The 24,583-nt window shown below is 37.6% G+C and overlaps 1 protein-coding gene across 5 annotated transcripts in view; it reads left to right on the top strand.

Moving 5' to 3' along the window:
* Positions 1 to 2,390: 2,390 nt before the first annotated feature.
* The window catches only part of ANGEL2 (angel homolog 2), a 28,993-nt gene continuing 6,800 nt past the window's right edge, over positions 2,391 to 24,583 (top strand). The window contains exons 1-6 of one of the 5 annotated variants that reach the window (XM_074222632.1): positions 2,391 to 2,467; positions 6,586 to 6,836; positions 9,716 to 10,044; positions 18,440 to 18,696; positions 22,895 to 22,964; positions 23,284 to 23,702. In XM_074222632.1, coding sequence (XP_074078733.1) covers positions 9,723 to 10,044; positions 18,440 to 18,696; positions 22,895 to 22,964; positions 23,284 to 23,702 — 1,068 coding nt within the window. In that variant the 5' untranslated portion in view covers positions 2,391 to 2,467; positions 6,586 to 6,836; positions 9,716 to 9,722. Of the gene's footprint in view, positions 2,509 to 2,558; positions 2,877 to 2,905; positions 6,837 to 9,715; positions 10,045 to 18,439; positions 18,697 to 22,894; positions 22,965 to 23,283; positions 23,703 to 24,583 lie in introns of those variants that run through there. The other 4 variants (XM_074222630.1, XM_074222633.1, XM_074222634.1 and 1 more) reach the window with 4 other exon arrangements.

Here is a 24,583-nt window from a genome sequence, read left to right as displayed (position 1 = left end):
ACCCAAAGATCAACAAAAATGTGCATGCCCTTTGACCCAGCAATACCACTACTGGGTCTATATCCTGAAGAGATCATGAAAAAGGGTAAAAACATCACTTGTACAAAAATATTTATAGCAGCCCTGTTTGTGGTGGCAAAGAATTGGAAATCAAGTAAGTGTCCTTCAGTTGGGGAATGGCTTAGCAAACTGATATATGTATGTCATGGAACACTATTGTTCTATCAGAAACCAGGAGGGATGGGATTTCAGGGAAGTCTGGAGGGATTTGCATGAACTGATGCTGAAATGAGCAGAACCAGAAAATTCCATCTCCCCCCCCCAAATCCAACTGTCAAATATTTATTTTCCTGCTTTGGGAATATCTCTCATATATACGCCCCCTCCTCACCTCCGATTCTGCCATCACCCTCATCTACTCAAACTTGGATTATTGAAATAACCTGCTGATGGGTCTTCCTGCTTCTAGTTCCTCCTCCATTTGAATTCATGCTCCATTTCGATGTCTCAAATTTATCTTTTTGAAACACAGGTCTGACCTTGTCAGCCACTCATTCAATGAACTTCAATGACTCCCTATCACTTCCAGGACCAAATACAAAATCTTTTTTGAGATTTCAAGCCCTTTGCAACCTAGCTATCCATTTTTCCCAGGATTTTTTTTTAACCTTACTCATTTCCACAAACTCCTTAATTCAGTGACAATGATCTCTTAGTTTCTTGAATAAAATATTCCATCACCCATTCTGGTCATTTTCATCATGCCTGGAATTCTGTTCCTCATTTTCACCTCCCGGCTTCATGTCTCAGTGTTCATGTTCTTTTTTTTTTTTTTAGGTTTTTGCAAGGCAAATGGGGTTAAGTGGCTTGCCCAAGGCCACACAGCTAGGTAATTATTAAGTGTCTGACACCGGATTTGAACCCTGGTACTCCTGACTCCAGGGCCGGTGCTTTATGCACTAAGCCACCCGTTTATGTTCTTCTGCAAGAAGGCTTTCCTGGGGGTGGCTAGGTGGCATCAGCCCTGGAGTCAGGAGTACCTGAGTTCAAATTCGGCCTCAGATACTTAATAATTACCTAACTGTGTGGCCATGGGTAAGCCACTTAACCCTATTGACTTTCAAAAAAAAAGGCTTCCTGATCCCCTTAATGCAAGTGCCTCAGCTGATTTATCTTCAATTTAATTTTTTCAATTTGACTTTAACTGTATTTAAGTTGTTAGTAAACAATTGTTTACTATTGTCTCAAACTAGTTCCTGGAGAACAGAGACTGGTTTATGTTTTTCTTTGTATTCCCAGTGCTTAACCCATAGTAGGTATTTATGAATTGATTTACTTGATTATTATTGATTACTGATTACTATAAGAAAAGAGGAGTTTGAATCCTTCCTCAAGCACTTTAATAGCCTCTGTCAAGTCACTTTCGCCTCTTAAAAGTGAATACTAATAGTAACACCTCACAGGGTTGTGATGATGTTCAAATTAGATACATATGTAAAGAATGTGGAGTCGATGTATTTAGCCACTTATTTAACAATTATTTTTGAAGGCAGGAAATGGCGCTTTATTCAATGCCTGGGTACCGCTGAAGCAGTTGATCTCATTTGATTCTCACAGTAACCCTCGGAGCTGGGAACGGTTTCTCATGAACCCTTTTGTGGCAGCGGAGGAGACTGAAGCGGAGGTCGAGAGACTTATCCAGGGCAATTCAGCTAGACCGTGTCTCTACCTGTTGTCGCAGCCGGACACCTGTTGGGGACCGCAAGTGCCGCAGGTGGCTCCTTCCTTCCCTCCCACCGCAGTTAGGCAGGTGCGGGCATGGGTGGAATGAAACGTGTTTCCATTAGCGTGTGCGCTCCCTGCGTTCTCCGGGTGGCACCCCCGCGCAGCTTCGCGGAGGGGGCTTAGGAACTCCCGCGGCGGTGGGCCGTTCTCGGGCGGGGAGCCCCCAGCATGCCGGACACGTGCATCCTCGGGCCAGCGACAGCCCTTTTCCACGCGGGTCGGTGTGGGCCAATAGCAGGGCCCCAAAGGAGGGTGACTGGACTCGACGATGGTTGCTGGGGACGTTAGGAAAGGAAACCAAATCCATTGCTTTTTTCTTTCAGAAGATCCTCCCCGGCCCGCTGCCTTTCTGCCGCCGGAGGTCCCCAAACGAACGATGGTCTGTGTCTCTTTAAAGCAGAGCTCAGGGCGCGCCGCCAGGTTCAGACATGGCCACCGAGACGTCGCACTTCCGGCCGTTTTTGTACACGTGTTCTAAACGGGACAATGGGATTGGCGCGGATGACGTCATAAGATGGCGGCGCTCCCGCCGGCGGCAACTACATTTCCCGGCGTGCTTTGAAGCTCGGGCCGGAGCCGGGCCGGGGGGTGATGGGGCTGAGTCGGCGGCCGAGGCCGAGGCAGGGACAGCGGCCCGCGGCCGGAGCCCTCCGGGAGGCGGAGGATGGAAGCGTGGCGCTGTGTGAGGAGGGGCTACAGCCGCTGTGCGGTGGGCAGAGGCCGGTCAGTGTGGCCGACGGGAGGCGGGGGCGGCCCGAGCGGGGCTGGGGGAGGCGGAAGCGGGGGGCCGAGGCCGGCGGGCCCGGACTGGGGGGCGCCCCGGGCTGTGGCCGCGGGGCCCCCGCTCTCCCCCGCCTGCCCCCGGTGGTGGCAGGGCTCGGGCTCCGGGTGGGCCCCGCCGGGCCCGGGAGTTCTCGGGAGCCCGGGTGGCCCTGGGCCGGTCGCTTCGCCTCCGCCGGCCGCGGTTGTCTCCCCTGTACCTCGGGAAGAGTCGGGGTCCCCCGCTTCCGCGCGTCCCTCCATGCAGCGTTTGCTTCGCAGCTTCTAGGAATAGCTGCTTACTAGTTAAGCCACTTGCCGGGATCGCACAGGTAGTGCCTGCTGTTGATCGGATTCAGGTCTCGTCCTTCTTTTTTAAATTTTATTTACTTTGAGTTTTACAATTTCCCCCCTAATCTTCCCCCCCCCCGAAGGCAATTTTCCAGTCTCTTTTTTTTTAAGCAATTGAATGCAACAATTTATTTTTTGGTTGTTGGTAGTAGTAGGGAAGGATTGGTGTATAGACCTGCATTGGGAGCTTACTTTTTTTAAAGATTTTATTTACTTTGAGTTTTACAATTTCCCCCTAATCTTACTCCCCCCCCCCGAAGGCAATTTGCCAGCCTCTTTTTTTTTAAGCAATTGAATGCAACAATTTATTTTTTGGTTGTTGGTAGTAGTAGTGAAGGATTGTTGTATAGACCTGCATTGGGAGCTTACTTTTTTTTAAGATTTTATTTACTTTGAATTTTACAATTTTCCCCTAATCTTACTCCCCCCCCACACACAGAAGGCAATTTGCCAGTCTCGTTTTTTTTTAAGCAGTTGAATGCAACAATTTATTTTTTGGTTGTTGGTAGTAGTAGGGAAGGATTGGTGTATAGACCTGCATTGGGAGCTTACTTTTTTTAAAGATTTTATTTACTTTGAGTTTTACAATTTCCCCCTAATCTTACTCCCCCCCCCCCACAGAAGGCAATTTGCCAGCCTCTTTTTTTTTAAGCAGTTGAATGCAACAATTTATTTTTTGGTTGTTGGTAGTAGTAGGGAAGGATTGGTGTATAGACCTGCATTGGGAGCTTACTTTTTTTTTTAAGATTTTATTTACTTTGAGTTTTACAATTTTCCTCCCCCCCCCCACCAAGGCAATTTGCCAATCTTTACATTTGTTTCCATGGTATACATTGATCCAAACTTGAGTGTGATGAGAGAGAAATCATATCCTTAAGGAAGAAAAAGTATAAGAGATAACAAGATCAGACAATAAGATATAAGTTTCAGGTCTCTTCCTTCTTCTTTTAATTTTATTGACTTTGAATTTTACAATTTTCCCCTAATCTTACTCCCCCACCCCAAGGCAATTTTCCAGTCTCTTTTTTTAAGCAATTGAATGCAACAATTTATTTTTTTTGGTTGTTGCTAGTAGTAGGGAAGCATTGGTGTGTAGACCTGCATTGGGAGCTTACTTTTTTTTTAAAGATTTTATTTACTTTGAGTTTTACAATTTTTTCCCCTAATCTTACTTCCCTCCTCCCCAAGGCAATTTGCCAGTCTTTACATTGTTTCCATGGTATACATTGATCCAAACTGAGTGTGATGAGAGAGAAATCATATCCTTAAGGAAGAAAAAGTATAAGAGATAACAAGATCAAACAATAAGATATAAGTTTCAGGTCTCTTCCTTCTTTTTTAAATTTTATTTACTTTGAATTTTACAATTTTCCTTTAATCTTACTCCCCCCCCACACACAGAAGGCAATTTGCCAGTCTCTTTTTTTTAGGCAATTGAATGCAACAATTTATTTTTTTTTGGTTGTTGGTAGTAGTAGTAGGGGAAGCATTGGTGTGTAGACCTGCATTGGGAGCTTACTTTTTTTTAAAGATTTTATTTACTTTGAGCTTTACAATTTTTTCCCCTAATCTTACTTCCCTCCTCCCCAAGGCAATTTGCCAGTCTTTACATTGTTTCCATGGTATACATTGATCCAAACTGAGTGTGATGAGAGAGAAATCATATCCTTAAGGAAGAAAAAGTATAAGAGATAACAAGATCAAACAATAAGATATAAGTTTCAGGTCTCTTCCTTAAGGTAAGTCTAGCATTCTGTCCACTGTCCCACCTGGTTATTTCCAATTTTCTACTCTGAGAATTAGGGGGGAGAAGCTAAAGTACTTGTCTAGAGGGTGACAGTGATGGTATTTTGATTGACATGATTTATCAGATTATTTTTAGAAAAACTGCTTTCTAAATAGTTTCCAAATTCCTTAGTTTCAGTTTTTATAGATGTGTTTATGATTACTGAAAGAACACTTTCAGTAATTCAGGAGACCCTGATGGATGACTAAGATCATCTAGTGCTTTTGTACTATGGGGAATACATGAAATTTTATTTAGTTGAAGAGGTAGCCAGCCAGATAATAATCATAATTATAGCCTTTATGTAGCATCAGTTATGTGGGCTAAATAGTTTGCAAATAATGATCTTATGTGATCCTCAGGATGACCCTGGGTGGTGGGGTGGTGTTAGTTTACAGTTTTATTTGTGGTTTTTTTTTTTTAGGTTTTTGCAAGGCAGTGGGGTTAAGTGGCTTGCCCAAGGCCACACAGTTAGGTAATTATTAAGTGTCTGAGGTCACATTTAAACTCAGGTACTCCTGACTCCAGGGCCGGTGCTCTATCCACTGTGCCACCTAGCCACCCATGTTAGTTTACAGTTGAAGAAATGGTGGCAAATTTAGTGACTTAGTTACTAAGTTTCTGAAGCCAGTTTGAATTTAGATCTTCTTGATTCTAGGCTCAGCACCCAACCACTGTGAGTAAATGAGTAAATGAATGTGAGTAAATAAGTAACTTTGTACTTGTTACTTTACTTGTAAAAAAAGAAGAAATGTATCTTCTAACCTAAAGATTCAAATTAAACAAATGTTTAAATGTATAACATTGCTTTGAGTGTGGGGGATTCACAGATGGGAAAAAATAACTAGCATTTCTTTAACTCAAAAGAGCTTTTTTATGTAAGGGGAGAATAAAACAATTCCATGAAATATGATAAAAGTTGGAATGTAATAAGAATGAGATCCAGACAAAATATTAATATGTATTTAAGGAGGGATCAATTCCAATTGAGTGAAAAAGGCAACTTGGACTTTGAAGAGAGCAGAATTAACAGCAGGTAGAGACTGTTTTTGGCAGTTTATTCTAACTGTGTTGGTCTGTACAAATGCATAAAAGGTAGGAAAGGACAGGAAGATTTGAGTAAGTAGCTAGTAGTCATCCAGCTTTGTATCAGCTAAAAGTGGAATGGGCTGCCTCATGGAGCTTGTAGTAGATGTCCTGAGATCCCTTCTAGCTCCCAAATTCCATAATTGTCTTCAGTGAAGGTTAGATATGACTGGCAGCTTGTTTAGGGCTATTATAGGATTCCTTTAGGAGAATGGGTTGGTCTAGAGGGTTTCCAGCTTATATTCCAGAAAGGGAGGAGAATGATAAGACTGGAAAGGTAAGTTGGCATTAAATTGTAACTGGCTTTTGGTGCAAAGTCAAGAGTTTGTGCTTTGATTTGGTAGTCAAAGACTTTTGGGACAGAGAATTGCATGGTCAGAATCAATCAGGAAACATTTATTAATTATCTATGTGCCAGGCACTGGGTATTATTTTTGCACCTCTGTGAATGATGGCTTGGAGAAATGAGAGAATGTTGTCAGGAAGACCAGTTGGAAATTGATGTCAAAAGTGATGTGTGACGTAGGGTGAGTGAAGAGAAAGGGAGTGTGTGAGAGATTGTGTGTCACAACTAATTGGATGAAGAGGGCAGTACACAGAGGAATGAGTTCAAGATGATTCTGAAATTTTGAATCTGTGATAATTAGATTATGTGGTAATTAGTGATTTAAAGATGTCATGTTTTAGACATGTTGAGTTTGAAATGTTACTAAAATATCTAGCAAAGCAATTGGAAATGTCAAGCTGGATTTTAGTGGGAGGGATGATTTAGATTTAGATATTTGTGAGTTTCTGCATTGAAGATTCCTGGTCTGCAGCCTCAGGTGAGAAGAGCAAGACTTTCTCCGGCTTCACATGTCTACTGAAGGAAGGCTACTAGGAACCAGTTTCACAATTAACGTTTGCACCATCCAAGGCAACTTTTACCTCCTGCTGCCAACAAGAACATCTAAGGCATCTCCCACCTCCGGCTGCCAGCTTGATCTCTCATCCTGGATGTGAGGAGTGTCCTGTGAGAAGGGAACTCAACTTCACCTTGAACTCAGGCTTTCCATCTCCTGCTGAGCAGGTTCGACTTCATCTCCCTTTGCCTAATCTCCAACCTTTGGAGGGAAGAGTAATGAATTGGGATCTTCCATCTGATTATATCCTGCTTGATCTTCAGCCTCCTCTGGGAAGAGGAGTAACACCTTCCCCTCATTGATGAACATTCTCACATCTGGTTATATACCTTTACACATTTCAATGATTCTGAACTCCCATAGATCATTATCTAAACCCCATTCCTAATTTTCTACCACTTGATTCCTTATTCTCATTTTCCTCAATCCTTGTATAACAAAGTCCCAACCAAACACCACTTACACCTTCCACTGTGCCTTTTAGAATGCCTACTCTATAGGCAACAAATTTCCTTTCATCCTTATTCTTTTAATCTGCCCCATCTATTTTCTACAACCACTGAAACCTGACTCTTCACTAATGATACTGCCTCTCTAGCCATCTTTTCCAGTACTTGCCAGAACCTCACTCATTCTCCTTAGCTCGCTGCTTGGGGGGGGAGTTGGAATATTTCATACTTCCTGCTATAGGAAGGTTCTCCCCTACCTCTATCACTTGGTAAACTCTCCTTCTTTGGGATTCATGCAATTAAAATCCTGATAAAGTTATTGTCTACAGAATTCCTGGTGACTGCTATTCCTTCATCAAGTTTGAATATTTCATAATTTTTCCTCTTCTTCCCATCTCCTACTCATATACTTGGAATTTCTACATACATATTGACTTTACATCAAAAATTTTAATCATTCATTTCCTCAATCTACTCTACACTTCTTCTGCCCCCCCCCAGCCACATACAAAGAGATGGTTATACCTTTGATCTTGCCATTATGCACTAATGTTTAAGTTTTTCAATGCACTAATGTTTAAGAATTTCAAAATCCACCTATCTTACCATAATCAATTGGCTTTCCACCTCTCCCTCTATCTTCCCTTACAAAACCCTACTCTTTAGCTATTCTGTGACCTCTATTCCTTGACTTCTCAGTCCTCTCCTAGGCCATTTCCCTTTCACTTGCTAATCTTTCCTCTTTTACCTGTCTTAACCCCTTAGTGAACCATTCAACTCTCCACTGTCCTGTGGAATTTCTGAATCCCTTACCAGTTGCACCCTGCCAATCTTTAGTGAATCACTGCCACCAAACTACTGTCTTCATTCCCATACACCTGTGAACCACTGAATGAAGATACAGAAAAATCACAGAATTGTGCTGACTGGGTCCATTACAAATTTACATCACACAGCCCTTCACTGATTCAAGGCAACCCTTTTATGTCTTCCTTTTACAACTTACTATCCCATTTTCTAATGAGAAAGATAACACGAAAACAGGGTATATATGGCAAACTATTTAGGATAAATAGGAAATAATTAATAGAAGGAAAGCATTAAAATTAAGAGGGGTTGGTGAAGGCTTCCTTGAAAATGAGATTTTAGTTGGGACTTAAAGGAAGCCAGGGAAGTCAGTAGTTGAAACTCTGAAGAGGGAGAATTTTTCAGGCTTAGAGGACTGCTAGAGAAAATGCTGCATCTGAGAGATGGAATGTCTTGTTCAGTCAGGAAGGTAGTGTCACTGGAGCAAAGAGTACTTATTAGGGAATAAGGTATAAGGAAATTGAAAAGATAAGAGAAGGCCATATTATGAAGGACTTTGAATACCAGAGCATTTTGTTTTTGATCTTGGAAGCAATAGGTGACCACTGGAGTTTATTGAAGAGGGAGGGAGATGATATAATCACATCTGCATTTTAGGAAAATTACTTTAGTGGCATAATGGAGGATGGATTGGATTGGGGAGAGACTTGAGACAGGCAGACCTATGAATAGGCTATTGCATATTCAAGGTGTGAGTTGATGAGGGCTTGTACTAGACTGATGGCAGTGTCGGAGGAGAGAAGGGGCTGTATTCAAGAGATGTAGAGGTGAAATGGATAGGCTTTGACAACAGCTTGGATACAGAGTTAGAAATAATGAGGAGTCCAGGATGACTTCTAGTTTGGAGCCTGAAGGACTAGAAAGATAATACTGCCCTTCACAGTACTAGAGAAAGTGTGTGTATGTGGTGGAGGGAGGGGAGAGTATTTAGAGAAAATGATAATAAATTCTGTTTTGAACATTCTGAATTTAAGATATTTACTGGTTATCTAGTTTGAGATGTCTGAAAGACGATTGGAGATGTGAGATTGGAGGTCACCAGACAGATTAGGTTAGGAAAGGTAGAATTGAAATCATTAGGTTAGAGATGCAAATAAATTCATAGGAACTGATGAAATTATCCAATAAAGTAGTTTGGAGAGAGAACAGAAGAGAATTCAGGACAGAATATTGAGAGTCACCAATGGTTAAAGGGCATGATCTTGAAGGAGAATCTAGCAAAAGAGAAAGAAGAGTGACCAGGTATAGGAGAACCTGAGGAGAGTACTGTCCTCAGAACTTAAGAGACAAGAAAGAGTCAAGAAGGAGGAAGTAGCCAAGATCACAGATATCAAGAATGAGGATTGAGAAAAGGTCACTGGATTTGGCTACCAAATGATCTTTTGTAATTTTGGAGAGTGCAGTATCAGTAGAGTGATAAATTCAGAAGCCAGATTATAAGGGATTAGGAAGTGAGAAAGTGAAAGCATGTATTTTAAGTGGAGATATAGAGTGTGGAAGGATCAAGTGAGATTTTTTTCAGGATGGGGAGAGGCATAGACAAATAGGCAGTAGGATTTGAACCAATAGACAGGGAGAGATTGAAAATAATTGTAAGAGGAAATGACAAAGGGGGCAGTCAGTGTGAGAAGACTGGATAAAATGGGATCACTTGATAATTTAATGGTTTGATTCTCTTAATTGTGACTTAACCAACATGGTACCTTAACTACAATATTTATTTCTTTTAGATATCCCATGTTACCCTATCACCTTCAGAGCCTGGACAGAGACAGGATTACACCATGGGATATTTCTCAAAGATTTTGCTGGAACAGACACATCTCTAGTTGTTTGAGGTGGCCTGGGAATTATTCTTGGGCTCCTTATCCATACTTCAGCAGCCAGCATTGCGCACTAAACTGGAGACCACCTTGTTTATTTCTGCCTAATAGAAGTCAATTTCAGCACTGGAACTGGAGACCTGACAGCTTCACACATACATCTTTGCTTCACGTTTCTAGTTTTATCATGGACTCTGAGGGAGATAAGCCATCACCAAAACGCCAAAAAACCCAAGGTAAAGTCTGTGCCTTGATGCAGAAATGACCTTTAGCCATTGAAACTTGGGATTTTTATATTCTACCCTGGAAAAAAAAATGAACTCTTAGAGGTGTTTGGGACAATTCATACTTGTTTTCCCACTAATTACTACTATAGAGAATGCCTTTCTTTCCAAAATTGTTTTAATTTTTATTTTATTTAAAATCAGCTACCTGGAGTAAAAGTGGAAACCTGTGTTTTCATGATTGGGATATATTTGTAACTGAAAAGAGAAATTAGTTATGACAAAGTAACATTTAATTTTTTAGAAATGACTTGTTTGTATTTCTCTTGCCCCTTTGTATGGCTATATAAATGTATATATACTCTATAATATTTAATGAACATTTCCCCACAAATAGAGTAGTAGGAAATATTTCCTAAATTGGACTTGGGGATTGTCATTTAATTTTATTTGTGCAGATATTGCCTTAGTATATACACATAGATACTTGATAGTTGCACAGTACCTTGAAGGTGATAAATGAGTTCATGGTAAGAAATTAAAGTAAGATAGTTGGACTGAGTGTTAAGTGAAGGCTCAGTGCACTTGAAGAAAAAGATCGGTCCTTCAAGTAGCATCTACTTTTGTTATAAGAAAATATTTAATTGTGAATAGTTCAAAGAATATTGATACATATTTTTAAATATATTTAATTAGAAAAGTATGCTTTATTTGAAATTCCAACACTGAAGACCACTTCAGTTTATTAGTATGCCTTGCAGTATTAATTCAGCCATAATATATTTGGACACATTAAATTTTTATTCACTGGATGGTCATCAAAAGATAAATATAAAGTTAAAGGTTTTATTAAGTTATATCAGATTGATAATTTTTTTTCAGTCCTTTGGATATCCATTCTTATCAGTGTCTATCATCCTTTTCCACTTTTTAAGAAATTGCCTCTTTTTTAATCATTGAGAAATCAATTACTTCTTGATATACCTCTCCCAACTCCTTTTAAATTCTTTGCAATAACTATAACATCTACTTTATTTTTTTCCTTATAAACCTGGGGCTAGCTAAGATGGTTAAGCCTGTTGCGAAGGTCAGTCAGATTTTGGAAGTATTTTATTTCAAATTGACTCATTATGTCTGATCATACTTTCCCCAAGAATTCTTGGAGACTGTAGATTTAAATTTTTTTAAAAAAATTTTATTTATTTGAGGCAATGGGGTTAAGTGACTTGCTCAAAGTCACACAGCTAGGCAATTATTAATGTCTGAAATCTGATTTGAACTCAGATCCTCCTGACTTCAGAGCCCATGTTCTATCCACTGTGTCCTAGCCCCGAAACTGTAGATTTAGAGATGATCTTGTCCAATTCCCCATTTTACAGATGAGGTATTTGTCCAAGATCTCAGAGTAGCAAAATGGTTTTTGTCCTGTCAGAAATTTCATGGCAAGATAAGAATTTTCAATAAAGAGAACAATAGTGTCATTATGACTCTACCCAAGGTAAAACTTTGGAGAATTTTGCATAAATATTGTGACTAATTTGGCGTTCTAAAAATTGGATCAAGCTTCTCACTTCCTTTCCTCTGATTATGATTTTTTTCTGACATATGTAGGTTATATATATATATATAAATTTTTGTTATATAACTATCAGAATAACAGATTTAAGAGCCACATTTATTACAGTGGTTCTCATATTATAACTGAAGATTAGAATCTGAGCATTTCATTAGTCACTTTGGAAGGCTTAATGAAAAAAGAATGATCACTCAAGATCACATTGTGTAAACTATGTCTGAGTTGGACCTTTCTCTAATACTATCTCAGAGGTTAAAAAATTGCTTTAAAAAATACAGAAAGAGGGGCAGCTAGGTGGTGTAGTGGATAGAGTACCCATCCGGGAGTCAGGAGGACCGGAGTTCAGATTCTGCCTCAGATGCTTAATAATTGCCTAACTGTGTGACCTTGGGCAAGTCACTTAACCCTGTTACCTTAAATAAATAAAAAATAAAATTAAAAAAAACAGGAGAATTCCACAAACTCTGAAAGCTTGAAAATCACTCCCACAGACCACTAGTTAGTTCTAACAAGAGACTATGAAAATGATTTTATAAACTTTATGAGTAGTAAGAATTGTAAAATCCTTATTAAATTTTTAGGTATGCACATAGACCTGCATCTGTAGATACACCATTGTCCTTCATATTTGAATAAGGCATTTCAATATTCTTACTATCCATTTATGTGACTATAGCTTACAAGATTCTTGCATAATCAGAGTCTTGTTCTTTACATATTATATACATACATAAATTTTTGTTATTTTGTGGCTAAATGCACCATAGGTATTTATGAATGAGTAGAATTCTAAAAGTTAGTTTTTAAACTCATTTGGACCTTTGGAGTCATTTTTTCCACAGAAACAACTTTTAAATTGGTAACTACAAAACCTTATTTTAATCAGTAAACAAATATTTATTAGGTACCTGGTACTATACTACTACCACTGGGGAGGGATACAAAGACAAAAGTAAAACAATCCCTACTCTCAAGGAGTTTTCATTCTATTAGGGAAGGATAGTATGTATACATGTTAAGTAAACATAGTATTTAACTAATAATGTCGATAAATTCTAATATTAATAATCTAACTTATAGATCCAAAGAATAGGGAGAAAGAAGAAAGAAATTGATTCTTTTTCTCTTGGGTACAGGACCTTGGGCAAATTTTGAATAGGTACAATTTGTTTCTAATAATGTATTCTGCAGCTGCATAGATTTTTAATTTAAATCCAAAAGGATGGAATATTCCTGTAATGGGTTTCTTGATGTTCAAAATGTAGGCTATTTAAGATATGAGATTTTTCAATATATTATAATAAAATTTCTCTCCCTTCCCTCTATACTTCTTAGGCTCTCCATTTTGGTAGTTTCTTCTTGCTCCCTAATGATCCTTCACATCCCTAAACTCTTCTTTGGGGTCTGATCCCAGGACTTTCTCAACCTAAAATGTTTTATATTCAAAACTTGTCTATCTCACTATCGCCTTCCATTCCTCTTCTCAAAAAAAAAAAATCCCCCAAAACAACAACAAAAACTTTCTGTCTTCTATCTCAATCAAATTAAGGGGAAAATGACATAAACTATTCTCCTAATGTGCAGGATTAACTATTCCCTAGCTCTCCCAGAAATATTCTCAGTTTTTAAAGAGAGGGTGTTTATTAACGACAAAGAAAGGAATAGTTGAGATTTTAGGTAATGTAATAGTGAAATAAAAAAACTGATGTGGTTCGGGTGGCTAGGTGGCGCAGTGGATAGAGCACCAGCCTTGGAGTCAGGAGTACCTGGGTTCAAATCCAACCTCAGACACTTAATAATTACCTAGCTTGTGGCCTTGGGCAAGCCACTTAACCCCATTGCCTTGCAAAAAAACTAAAAACAAAAAAACAAAAAAAAAACACTGATGTGGAAGAAAGATTTGGAAGGTTGGAAAGAGAATCATGTAGCCCAGGGATGAGTTGGTGGAAATTTAGAGGGAGGAGGATTTATCATCAATATTGAAAAGAATTTCTGAAAGAATCGTCAGAAAATGGAATGGACTATCTTTTGAATTTATTAATGTCTTGTTACTGGCGTTAGTCACAGAGGTTGGAAGATCGCTTGTATGGGACATTGCAGAAACTGATTTTTGTTTTAGGAAAAGGGTTGAAATAGTAGAGGATTTTGGAAATATTCCTCCAATGTTAGCTCTTCTAAGATGTTCCAGAGAATGGGTGTCCAACCTTTTTAACTCTTCTAGGCCTCATTGCCCAACAAAAACTAGAATTTAAGAATTTAATATTTATTTATGATTACAATGCAACCCATGTGACCAATGAATACAGTAATAAAAGTAATAATGTAATATAATGGGGGCTTTTAGGGCCACATGTGACCAATGGACCATGGGTTGGACACACCTGTTCTAGAACTTCTACCCTTACTCTGTTTTTGAACTCAGCTTTTCTAAACATTTCAAATTCTTTCAAACAACTTCCCTGTCATCAGGACCTCCACTGATGTGGAGAACAGATCAAAACTGTGGCAGACATTAAGTGTATAGTTAATGCATTGTAACTAAACCTAATTACAATCACAAAGGCTATGTATAAAGTGATATCACTATGAATATCAATTCCATTCCTCCTTTAAGTGGTAACCACTTATGTTCAGGGATCTTTAATATTCATGTCAATAAAAAATAGTTGCTAGATCAAACAACTTCTCTGAATTATCTCTGTATCTCCTCTAATCCCAAGGTCAGTGCATTACATAGAGGTATATGTTAAATGGTTGTTAAAAGAATCCAAGGTGGTACCTGCAAAACTCAAAGGAATCATTTTCCTTCCTTTCTACTCTGGACATATGTCCTTGAGGTATCCATGTATGTACTATAAGGTATGGGCTCAGCAATGACAACATCTACCAAACATCTTCCATGCTATGACCGCAGGGCCTCTATTCCTTGTGCTTTGTAGCAGGGAGGGGCAAAGAGTATTCTTCTGAGTGTTCAGTCTGAATGCTGGATTCCTAAGATTATAGTTCTTAAATTATTGAATTCATTTTTTTTTGCAAGTGAACCTTAATTTATTATTACTATTATTACAATAATTTTATTATAAGAGTAAACATAAACCGCTCTTCCACCCTAAGAAACCTCAAGAATAGTGAGAGAGGAAAAAATGTACTTCAGTCTGTATTCAGATTCCAATGGCTCTGTCTCTGGGGTGAGTTGCTTTCTTTATCATAAGTCCACCAAAGAAATTGCTTCAATATTTTTCCCACAGTTGCTATTACTAGCTGTATTTCCGTCCACTCTAATCCTCCCCACTCTTATTTATTCTATTCTCTCTCTCTCTCTCTCTCTCCTTTCATCTTGGCCCTGTCCAAAAGTGTGTTGTATCTGAGTACCTTCTCCCTCAATCTTTCCTCTCTTCCATCACCTATTCCCCCCTTCCCTCCCCCCATTCCCCCTTATTCCATCCCTTTCTTCTCATTTTTCTCTAGGGTAAGATAGATTTTTATGCCCTATTAAGTGTGTATGTTATTTCCTCTCTAACCCATTTCTGATGAGAATGACGGCTCCCTCATTCCCCCTTGCCTTCCCCCTTTCCACTCCATTGAAAAAGCTTTTTCTTGACTCTTATGTGAAATTTCTTAGCTTCTTCATCTCCTTTCCCTTCCTCCCAGTACTTTCCTTTATCACCCATTGACTCCATCTTTTTACTATATTATACCATTATATTCTGCTCATTCCTGTGCCCTGTCTATATATGCTCCTTTTAACAGCTCTTTTAAATGAGAAAGTTCTTATGAGTTATCAATATTTTCTTCCCATGCAGGAATACAAACAGTTCAATATCATTAAGTTCCTCATAGTTAGTCCTTCTCATCCACCCCCTCTGTGGTTCACCAGAGTCCTGTACTTGGAGATCAAACTTTCTGTTCAGCTCTGGTTGTCTCAGTAGGAAAGTTTGAAAGTCCATCTTTTCTCCTGAAAGAGGATGTTCAGTTTTTCTGGGTAGTTGTAAACCAAGATCTTTTGCCTTCTGGAATATCAAATTCCAATCCCTATAAGCCCCTAATGTAGATGCTGCCAGATCCTGTGTAATCCTGACTGTGGAGCCCTGATAGTTGAATTGTTTGTTTCTGGCAGCTTTTAGAATTTTCTCTTTGATTTGGGAGTTTGGGAATTTGGCTATAATATTCCTGGAAGTTTTTCTTTTGGGATCTCTTTCTGGATATGGCCAGTGAATTCCCTCAATTTCTATTTTACCCTCAGCTTCTAGGGTCTCAGGGCAATTTTACTGTATTATTTCTTGAAAAATGAAGTCTAGGCTCTTTTCCTGGTTATGCCTTTCAGGTAGCCCAATAATTTTTTTTTTTCCTCTTTGAAAGACTGAATTCTCTTTTCAGGGCCAAGCAAAAGTACAGTAATTGGGTTAGGGTATTGGCATTGAGGCCAATATTAATTGTAATACTTAATCTTTGCTTATCCTTTTGCCCTTCATTTGGAATTCCAATAACTTTACAAGAAATAATATTACAGATGATCACAGGAACATATATTTGAGCTATAAGAGTAGCCCAATAATTTTTAAATTATTTCTTCTGGATCTGTTTTCGAGGTCGGTTGTTTTCCAATGAGATATTTCACATTTTCATCTTTTTATTTTTTTGGAAGAGTTTTATTTCTTCCTGCTTTCTTGCAATCATCAGCTTCCTTTAGTTCCATTCTGCATTTGAAGGAGTTATTTTCTTCAGAGAGCTTTTTGATCTCCTTTTCCAGCTGACCAATTATGCTTTTTTTTTTTTTAAGGATTTTTCTCCTCATTTGCCTTTTATTTTCCTTTTTCCGTTAGACCTAAACTGGTTTTTAACATTATTTTCTTCAGTATTTTTTTTTTAGGTTTTTGCAAGGCAAATGGGGTTAAGTGGCTTGCCCAAGGCCACACAGGCCACAGTAATTCAGTATTTTTTAAAATATATTTTTCACCAAGCTGTTGATTTGGTTTTCATGATTTTTCTACATTGCTCTCATTTCTCCTCCAAATTTTTCCTCCACCTCCCTTAATTGTTTTTCAAAGTCTTTTTTGGGCTCATCCATAGTCTGAGCCCATTTTCTATTTCTCTTGGAGATTTTGGACATGGAAGCTTCTGAATATGTGTTTTGCTCTTCCATGGGACTAAAGTAATTCTCTGTGGTCAGATTCTTCTTTTTCTGATGTTTACTCATTTCCTCAGCCCAAGACTAATTTACAGCACTTCCAAGGCTTTGGGTTTTTTTTTGGGGGGGGACACCCCACTGGAACCTTTATTCCTCCAAGGTCTTATGCTCTCTTGCCTGTGCTTTGATATGTAGATGACCACAACACTTCCTCTGCCCTGGAGCTGTAAGGAGGGTACCTACTAGGCTATCTTAGTATGGAAGTCCAAATTGCAACCTGGATCTGAGTGGGCAAATAGTAGAGTCCTACCCCAAGGGAGAGCAGAGAAATTTCTGCAGTCTCCCCTGACCCCCTTACCATCTGTGGGCTGTGCTCTGGAGGTGTGGGCTGCTTTCTCCAGAATCACACTGAAGGTTCTGCAGCTGGTGCTCCCTAACTCCATACTCCTTCTGGTGTAGCAGAATTTTTTCCCCCGGTCCTTCAAGCTGTTCCAGGGTTGTGCTTGTGACTGGGGTTTTTTCCAACTCCCAGTCCTGGTGAAACACACCTTTCCAGCAGAACTTCTAAGTTATCTTGGACTGTATCACTTAGTCTTTCTGTGGTTTCTGCCCCTCCAAATTTTGGCTAGAGTCATAATTTGACAGCTTTTGGGGGGGGGGGGAAGAGTTCCCAGGAAATGCTGCCTTCATGCCACAATCTTGGCTCCACCCCCCTCATTTCTAAATTATTGAAATGTTCCTTCTTAACATTCTTTCCAATGTTAGAAGAAAGAACATGTTTAGGACAGTCATACTCGGTGGATATGCCTATCTCTGCTACTATTTGAGGCTGTGCCTCTTCACCTTGCAGGTTGCCTGATGATTTTATGGAGCATAAACTACCCTATTTCTATTTGCTTCATGCCAGATTGACCTGCCCACCATGGCTGTTAAACCAGAACTCTCCGCCCATGCCACACCACTTGACTTTTGCCTTGGTGTGTTTTGCTAGCCTTACTTCCTGATCAGGGGTCACTCTGCTTCAGCTTAGCAAAACAGCTGCTGCCTTAGTATTTTCATCTTTGTCCCTTTTTTCTCATGGATTTCTCCCAGTATGCCAGACACAGGGGCTGTTTTGGCATGAAATTACTTGTGGATCTTGTCCTGAGGAAATTTGAAAAGGAAGGATGCCGGGTGGCTTAAACAAAAAAAGTTTGGAAATTACTGGCACCAAAGCTAACCAAATTCCCACACATTCTCTGAGCTTTGTTTTTTCTTCTTTTGTAAAATGGGCATTGTATTGACTGCTTCCCTACTAGGGTTGTTGTGAGCATCAATGAGATGATATCTGTAGGGTCCTTTGCCAACTTTAGAGTGCTATATAAATGCCAGTTATTATTATTTCTAAACTTTTAATTTTTACAAGGTGCATGGTGCCTAAAGGACTTAGGTGCCTAAAAAGTCCTCGAACTTCTTTTCTTCCTCTGAACATCACTGGGAGCTGAATAGATAATTGGATTTGGTAATAGTTTTCTTTAGTGTCAGGGAAGACTCTTGCCTACACAGAATGTTATTTTAGTGAAGAGAATAAGTCAGAAGTCAGAACTCTTAAAATATAGAGAATTTTTATGTGTGTGTATGTATATATACATATACATATATACATTTATGTATTTATGCTTTTAAGATGAATTCTTTATATTCTGTCTACTGTATTTTGACAGGTGTGATAAAGCGGCATTGGGAATACTTCTGTCACCATAATAAAGAAAACATGAAGATCCTAGGAGATAAACATGTTGACCAAATATATAAAGATGAGAAGGAAAAATTTGAGTTTACAGTCATGTCCTATAATATCCTTTCACAGGATTTATTGGAGGATAACTCATATCTTTATAGACACTGCCGAAGGCCAGTCTTGATCTGGGGCTTTAGGTTTCCCAATATCCTAAGAGAAATTAAACACATGGATGCAGATGTAAGTGTACAATATCATTGAACCTGCCTCATATAAGAAAAATTTGCTAAACTTTATAAATAGTTAATTACTAAATTGTTTTGCTCACATAGAATCATTCAGTTCTTAGAGGGGGAAAGAAAGTTGTAAAACTAATTTTTTGAAAAGTAAAAGACTTACAGAAAGATATTGATGATATATTGGTATACTTAGCCATAATATACCTTTCCTAGAGGGGTCTTACAAAATAAGTGTACTCAAAAAATGAAATGACATTTTTGACAGGGAACAATTTTTAAAAAATGTTAAAGGGTACAGTACTGAGAGGGTATTTTCAATAATAGTCCATTGGCTAGCACTGAATAATAGCCTACTATGTACTAGGTACTGTGCTAATCATTGGGAATACAAAGAAAGATGAAAAGCAGTCCATGTTCTCAAGCCTAATGGGGGAGACAACAAGATATAAACAGAATAAATTAGAAGAAATCTCATAGGATTTTGTTGAAGGTGGGATTTTAGTTGATATTTGAAGGAAGCAAGGGAGGTGAGGATTCAGAGGATGAAGAAGTAGGGTATTTCAAGCATAGGGGACAATAAAAATGCTTAGAGGTAGGAGATGGAGTGCTGTGTTTAAGGAACAGCAAAGTGTCACTGGATCACAGAGTACAAGGAGGGCAGTAAAGTGAGAGAAGACTAGAAAGGTAGAAAGAAGCAGGTTTTGGAAGCCAAACATAGGATTAAAACCAAGCAAAATGGTTTTGAAAAACAACCATCTCAGTGACTGGAAGACTGGAATTTTTATGTAGCTATAATTCCAGATTTTTGTGTTAAGGTAAGATAGTTGATTTGTTTTTAGAAACTTTTGTGTAATATGATCTAGCAGTGGTAAGAATTTTATTTTTTAAGATTTTTAAAGATTTGGGGCTTGTACGATAGTAATTAAAAATATTTTATATTATTTGAAAAAAATGTAATTCTCATACTAATATCTTTTAAAACCACAGCCATTTCTTTGTCAAGTCTTAAATTTTAATAGTGAGTGAATCATGTAAGTATATTTTAGATCATGTGATCTTAATCTTAAATTTGATGACTTCAAACAAACCCTTCCAAAAACCCCAACTAAACTACGGGGGTCCAGCCTCTGCGGGGTCCTTGGAACCTGACAGGAGGGATAGAGGCGGTGAAATGAGTTGAGTCAACAAGTGGGTAAAGGCAGGAGCAGGTTGACTGACTGTCAGCTGCTTAGGTTTATTTTTATAGTCTCAAAATCATATGAAACAAGCAAACTAAAATCATTTCTGACCCTGGCTCCCAACACTAAACCAATGAGAAAGTCTTCTCATTTAATTGTAAAATGATGAAAAAGATTGTTTATAACCAGTGAAGATAATTAAAAACAATTACGTAAACTGATAATTTAATGAAAAGAATGAATGAATGTTTACAAAATTATAAATTAACAGATTCAAGGATAGGAAGTAGAATGCTTAAATAGCCCTCTCGTATAAAAATAAATTGAACCTAGCTATAAATGAGTTTCCTAAAAAAAGAACCATAGAACCAGATGGATTAACAAGTGATTTCTACCAAACACTTAGAGAACAATTCCAATTCTGCATAAACTGGTTGTTAAAAAAAAATAAAGAAGCATGTTAATATGTTAGTCTTGATACCTAAACCAGAGAGTCAAAACAGAGAAATAAAACTCTAGATACCTAAACCAGAGAGTCAAAACAGAGAAATAAAACTCTAGACCAATTTCCCCAATGAATATTCTTATAGAAATTTTAAATAAAATACTAGCAAGAAGGTTATCAAAAATAGTTTTCTTAATATATCACAAAGTTCATACTATATGACCAAGCTGAATTTATCCCAATAACACAGGACTGGTTCAATATTAAGAAAACTATTTTTGGGGTGGCTAGGTGGCACAGTGGATAGAGCACCGGCCCTGGAGTCAGGAGTACCTGAGTTCAAATTCGGCCTCAGACGCTTAATAATTACCTAGCTGTGTGGCCTTGGGCAAGCCACTTAACCCCATTTGCCTTGCAAAAAAAACCAAAACAAAAAACCTAAAAAAAAAACCCCGAATAAATGAAACTTTTCTTAAAATAAATAGTTTCTATCTTAAACCAAGGCAAAAATTATCTGTAATGGAGATAAGCCAGAAACCCTGTCATTAAATTCATTATCACCATTACTCTTCAGTATTGTACTAGAAATGCTCACTGTAGCATTAAGACAAAAAGATATTGAAGAAATCACCATAGGCAATGAGAAAACAAAATTACCATTCTTTGCAAATGATATGATGGTTGGTTTATTTAGAGAATCCAGAGAGTTATTTAAGAAACTAACCAAAATAATGAACAATTTTAGTAAAGCCATAGCATATAAAATAAATCAATTAGTAATGTTAAGGAGGTACAGTACTGAGAGGGTATTTTCAATAATAGTCAATTGGCTAGCACTGAATAATAGCCTACTATATACTAGGTATTGTGCTAATCACAATTTTAGTAAAAAGATACAGTGAGAAATTCCATTTAAAATATATACAATATATCACAATATATCACAAAGTTCATACTATATGACCAAGCTGAATTTATCCCAATAACACAGGACTGGTTCAATATTAAGAAAACTATTTTTGGGGTGGCTAGGTGGCGTAGTGGATAAAGCACCGGCCTTGGAGTCAGGAGTACCTGGGTTCAAATCCGGTCTCAGACACTTAATAATTACCTATCTATGTGGCCTTGGGCAAGCCACTTAACCCCATTTGCCTTGCAAAAAAAAAATACATATATATAATATATATATATATATATACATACAATTATAAAATAATTGAGTCTTGCTGAGAGAGAACTTTATGAATACAGTTACAGAATGCTTTTTCCATAGATAGATTTAAATAATTGAAGAAATTTTAAATACTTAAGAGAATACTGAGCCAATATAAAAATGTCAGAACTATCTAAATTAATTTGTCCAGTGCTATACTAATCAAATTATCAAATTTGATATCAAAATATCAAAGAGCTAGAAAAAATCATAACAATCATAAGCAGAAGATCAAGGTTGTCAAGGAGAATCAGTGGGAAAAAAAAACAAAAATGAGAAGGAAAGGGGCCTAGCCAGTCCTAGATCTCAGATTATACTACAAGGCTGTGATCATTGAAACAATTTGGTTCTCTGATAAAGGTCAATATATAAGGAATATATAGGGAACAAACTTATATGAATAAGAGCTATTTTCCAGTTGTTGTTCAAAGGATATGAATAAACAGTTTTCGGAGGAAGAAATCAAAGCTATCAGCCATATGAAAAAATAATTTGAGAATTATGTTAAAACAACTGAGATTAATGGTTTGCATTCATTCAGCTCGGCTAGGATAATAAAAAAAGGAAAATGACAATTGTTAGAGGGGATTTGGGAAAAAAGTACAATAATTCACTGTTGGTGAATCTGTGAACTAGTGCAATCATTTTGGAAAACAATTTGGAACTGTGCCTAAAAGGCTGTTAAATTGCATTTACTTTTTAACATATTGATACTGCTATTTGGCCTATACCCCAAAGAGATCAAAGAAAGAATTTATAACAACTCCTTTTGTTGCAGCAAAAAATTAGAGACTGAGAAGCTGCCCATCAAATAGGGAATGGCTGAACAAGTTATGATATAGGAATGTGATAGAATACTATTGCTCTAAAAGAAATGAAGATAGAGATGGTTTCAGAGAGACCTAGGAAGGAAGATTCATATGAACTTATGCAAAGTGAAAGGAACAGAACCAGGAGAACAATTATTCAACAGCAACAGTATTGTAAAGAAAATCAACTTTGAAAGAAGGGAGGGAGCAATTTGGAACTGAAATAAAATTAAATTGTCTAAAGCTATTAAAAAAAAACACAACCAGGGGTGGCTAGGTGGTGCAGTAGATGGAGCACGGACCCTGGAATCAGGAGTCCTTGAGTTCAAATCTGACCTCAGAAACTTAATAATTACCTAGCTGTTTGTCCTTGGGCAAGCCTCTTAACGCCATTTTCCTTGCAAAAACTAAAAATAAGAAACAAAAAAAAAAACTTTATAATATGGCAAGCATAAAACTTTAAAAACTTAATTTTAAAGATAAAAGGAAAAAAAATTTTCAGTGGCTTTACTGATGTGCTGAATTCATGATACCTTGTTTTATTTTCCTTCCAGATTCTTTGTTTACAAGAAGTACAAGAAGATCATTATAGAAAAGAAATCAAGCCAAATTTAGAATCATTAGGTATGGTATACTGTTTAGCCAAATTTATACTTCCAGCACTTTAGAAATATTAAATTACTACAATCAAAACAAAGCTTTATATCTCTGGATAATGTGTGGGCCTGGGCAAAAATATCTCAGGTTTTTAAAACTGTGACATGAGTGATATTTGAAGCATTAAGTTTATCAAAATGAAAATGTTATACTGATTTATGTTATTATGTTATGTTATTATGTTATTCAAATTGAAAGGTCTGCATTAATTTTAAATTAGTTAAATGGCATGGTATTACTTCTGTGATTAAAGCTAACAATTCCAATTAAATTTCATTTTTCATAGGATATCATTGTGAATATAAAATGAGGACAGGAAGGAAACCTGATGGCTGTGCCATTTGCTTCAAATGTTCCAAATTTACACTATTATCAGCAAACCCTGTGGAATTTTATCGTCGAGATATACCTTTATTGGACAGAGACAATGTTGGCCTGGTATTACTCTTGCAGCCCAAATTTCATTGTACTGTCTCTCCTATATGTGTGGCTAATACACATCTCTTGTATAATCCAAGGCGAGGTGATATTAAATTGACTCAGCTGGCTATGCTACTAGCAGAGATTTCCAATGTTGCCCATCAGAAAGATGGCACTGTCTGTCCCATCATTATTTGTGGTGACTTTAATTCAGTTCCTGGCTCTCCACTCTACAGTTTTATAAAGGAAGGAAAATTGAATTATGAAGGACTTGCCATAGGAAAAGTAAGTACTCTATATCATTTTTTTTGCTAATTATATTTTTCTAAAATTTTATTTATTTTAGACACTTTTCTTTTTAAATTTAGTTCCAAATTCTTTCCTTCCCCTCTATCTCTCCAACATCCACTGAGAAAGCAAACATTGATAATTATAAATTTGAAATCATGCAAAACAAATTCCCATCCCCATATTAGCCATATTTCAAAAAAAAGCAAGAAAAATAAAGTAAAAAAATTTGCACTCAGAGTTGATCACTTTTCTCTCTGGAGGTAGATAGATAGAATTTTTTTCTTCATGATTCCCTTGAACTGTCTTGAATAATTGTTTTGATCAGAATAGCCAAGTTGATCTTCATTACAACCTTGCTGTTGCTGAACATGATGATCCTTTAGTTCTCTCTTCACTTTGCATCAGTTTGTATAATTTTTGCCATGTTTTTCTGAAGGCACTCCTTATCATTTCCCATAACAGGGTAGTATCACATCATAATCATATGCCCCAACTTGTTCAGTCATTTCCCTATTGATGAATAATCCCTTGATTTTTAATTAATACCCAAAACACAAATAACTAAAAATAATAAATAATAATAAAAAGATCTGCTATAAATATTTTTATATATTTTTCATTGTCTTTGATCTCCTTGGGTTACAGACCCAGCAGTGGCATTACTAGGTCAAAGGGTGTGCACAGTTTTATAGCCTTTTGGTCATGGTTTCAAAATGTTCTCCAGAGTGGTTGCATCAATTCACTCCACCAATAGCTCATTAATGTGCTTTTTTTCCCCACCATCCCCTTTCACATTTGTCATTTTTTTTCCAAAGCAGTGGGGTTAAGTGACTTGCCAAGGTCACACAACCAGGTAATCATTAAGTGTCAGAGGC

This window comes from Macrotis lagotis, chromosome 2, assembly GCF_037893015.1.
Source record: "Macrotis lagotis isolate mMagLag1 chromosome 2, bilby.v1.9.chrom.fasta, whole genome shotgun sequence".
NCBI classification, from domain to species: Eukaryota; Metazoa; Chordata; class Mammalia; order Peramelemorphia; family Peramelidae; genus Macrotis; species Macrotis lagotis.
This window is presented reverse-complemented; position numbering and strand designations above follow the sequence as displayed.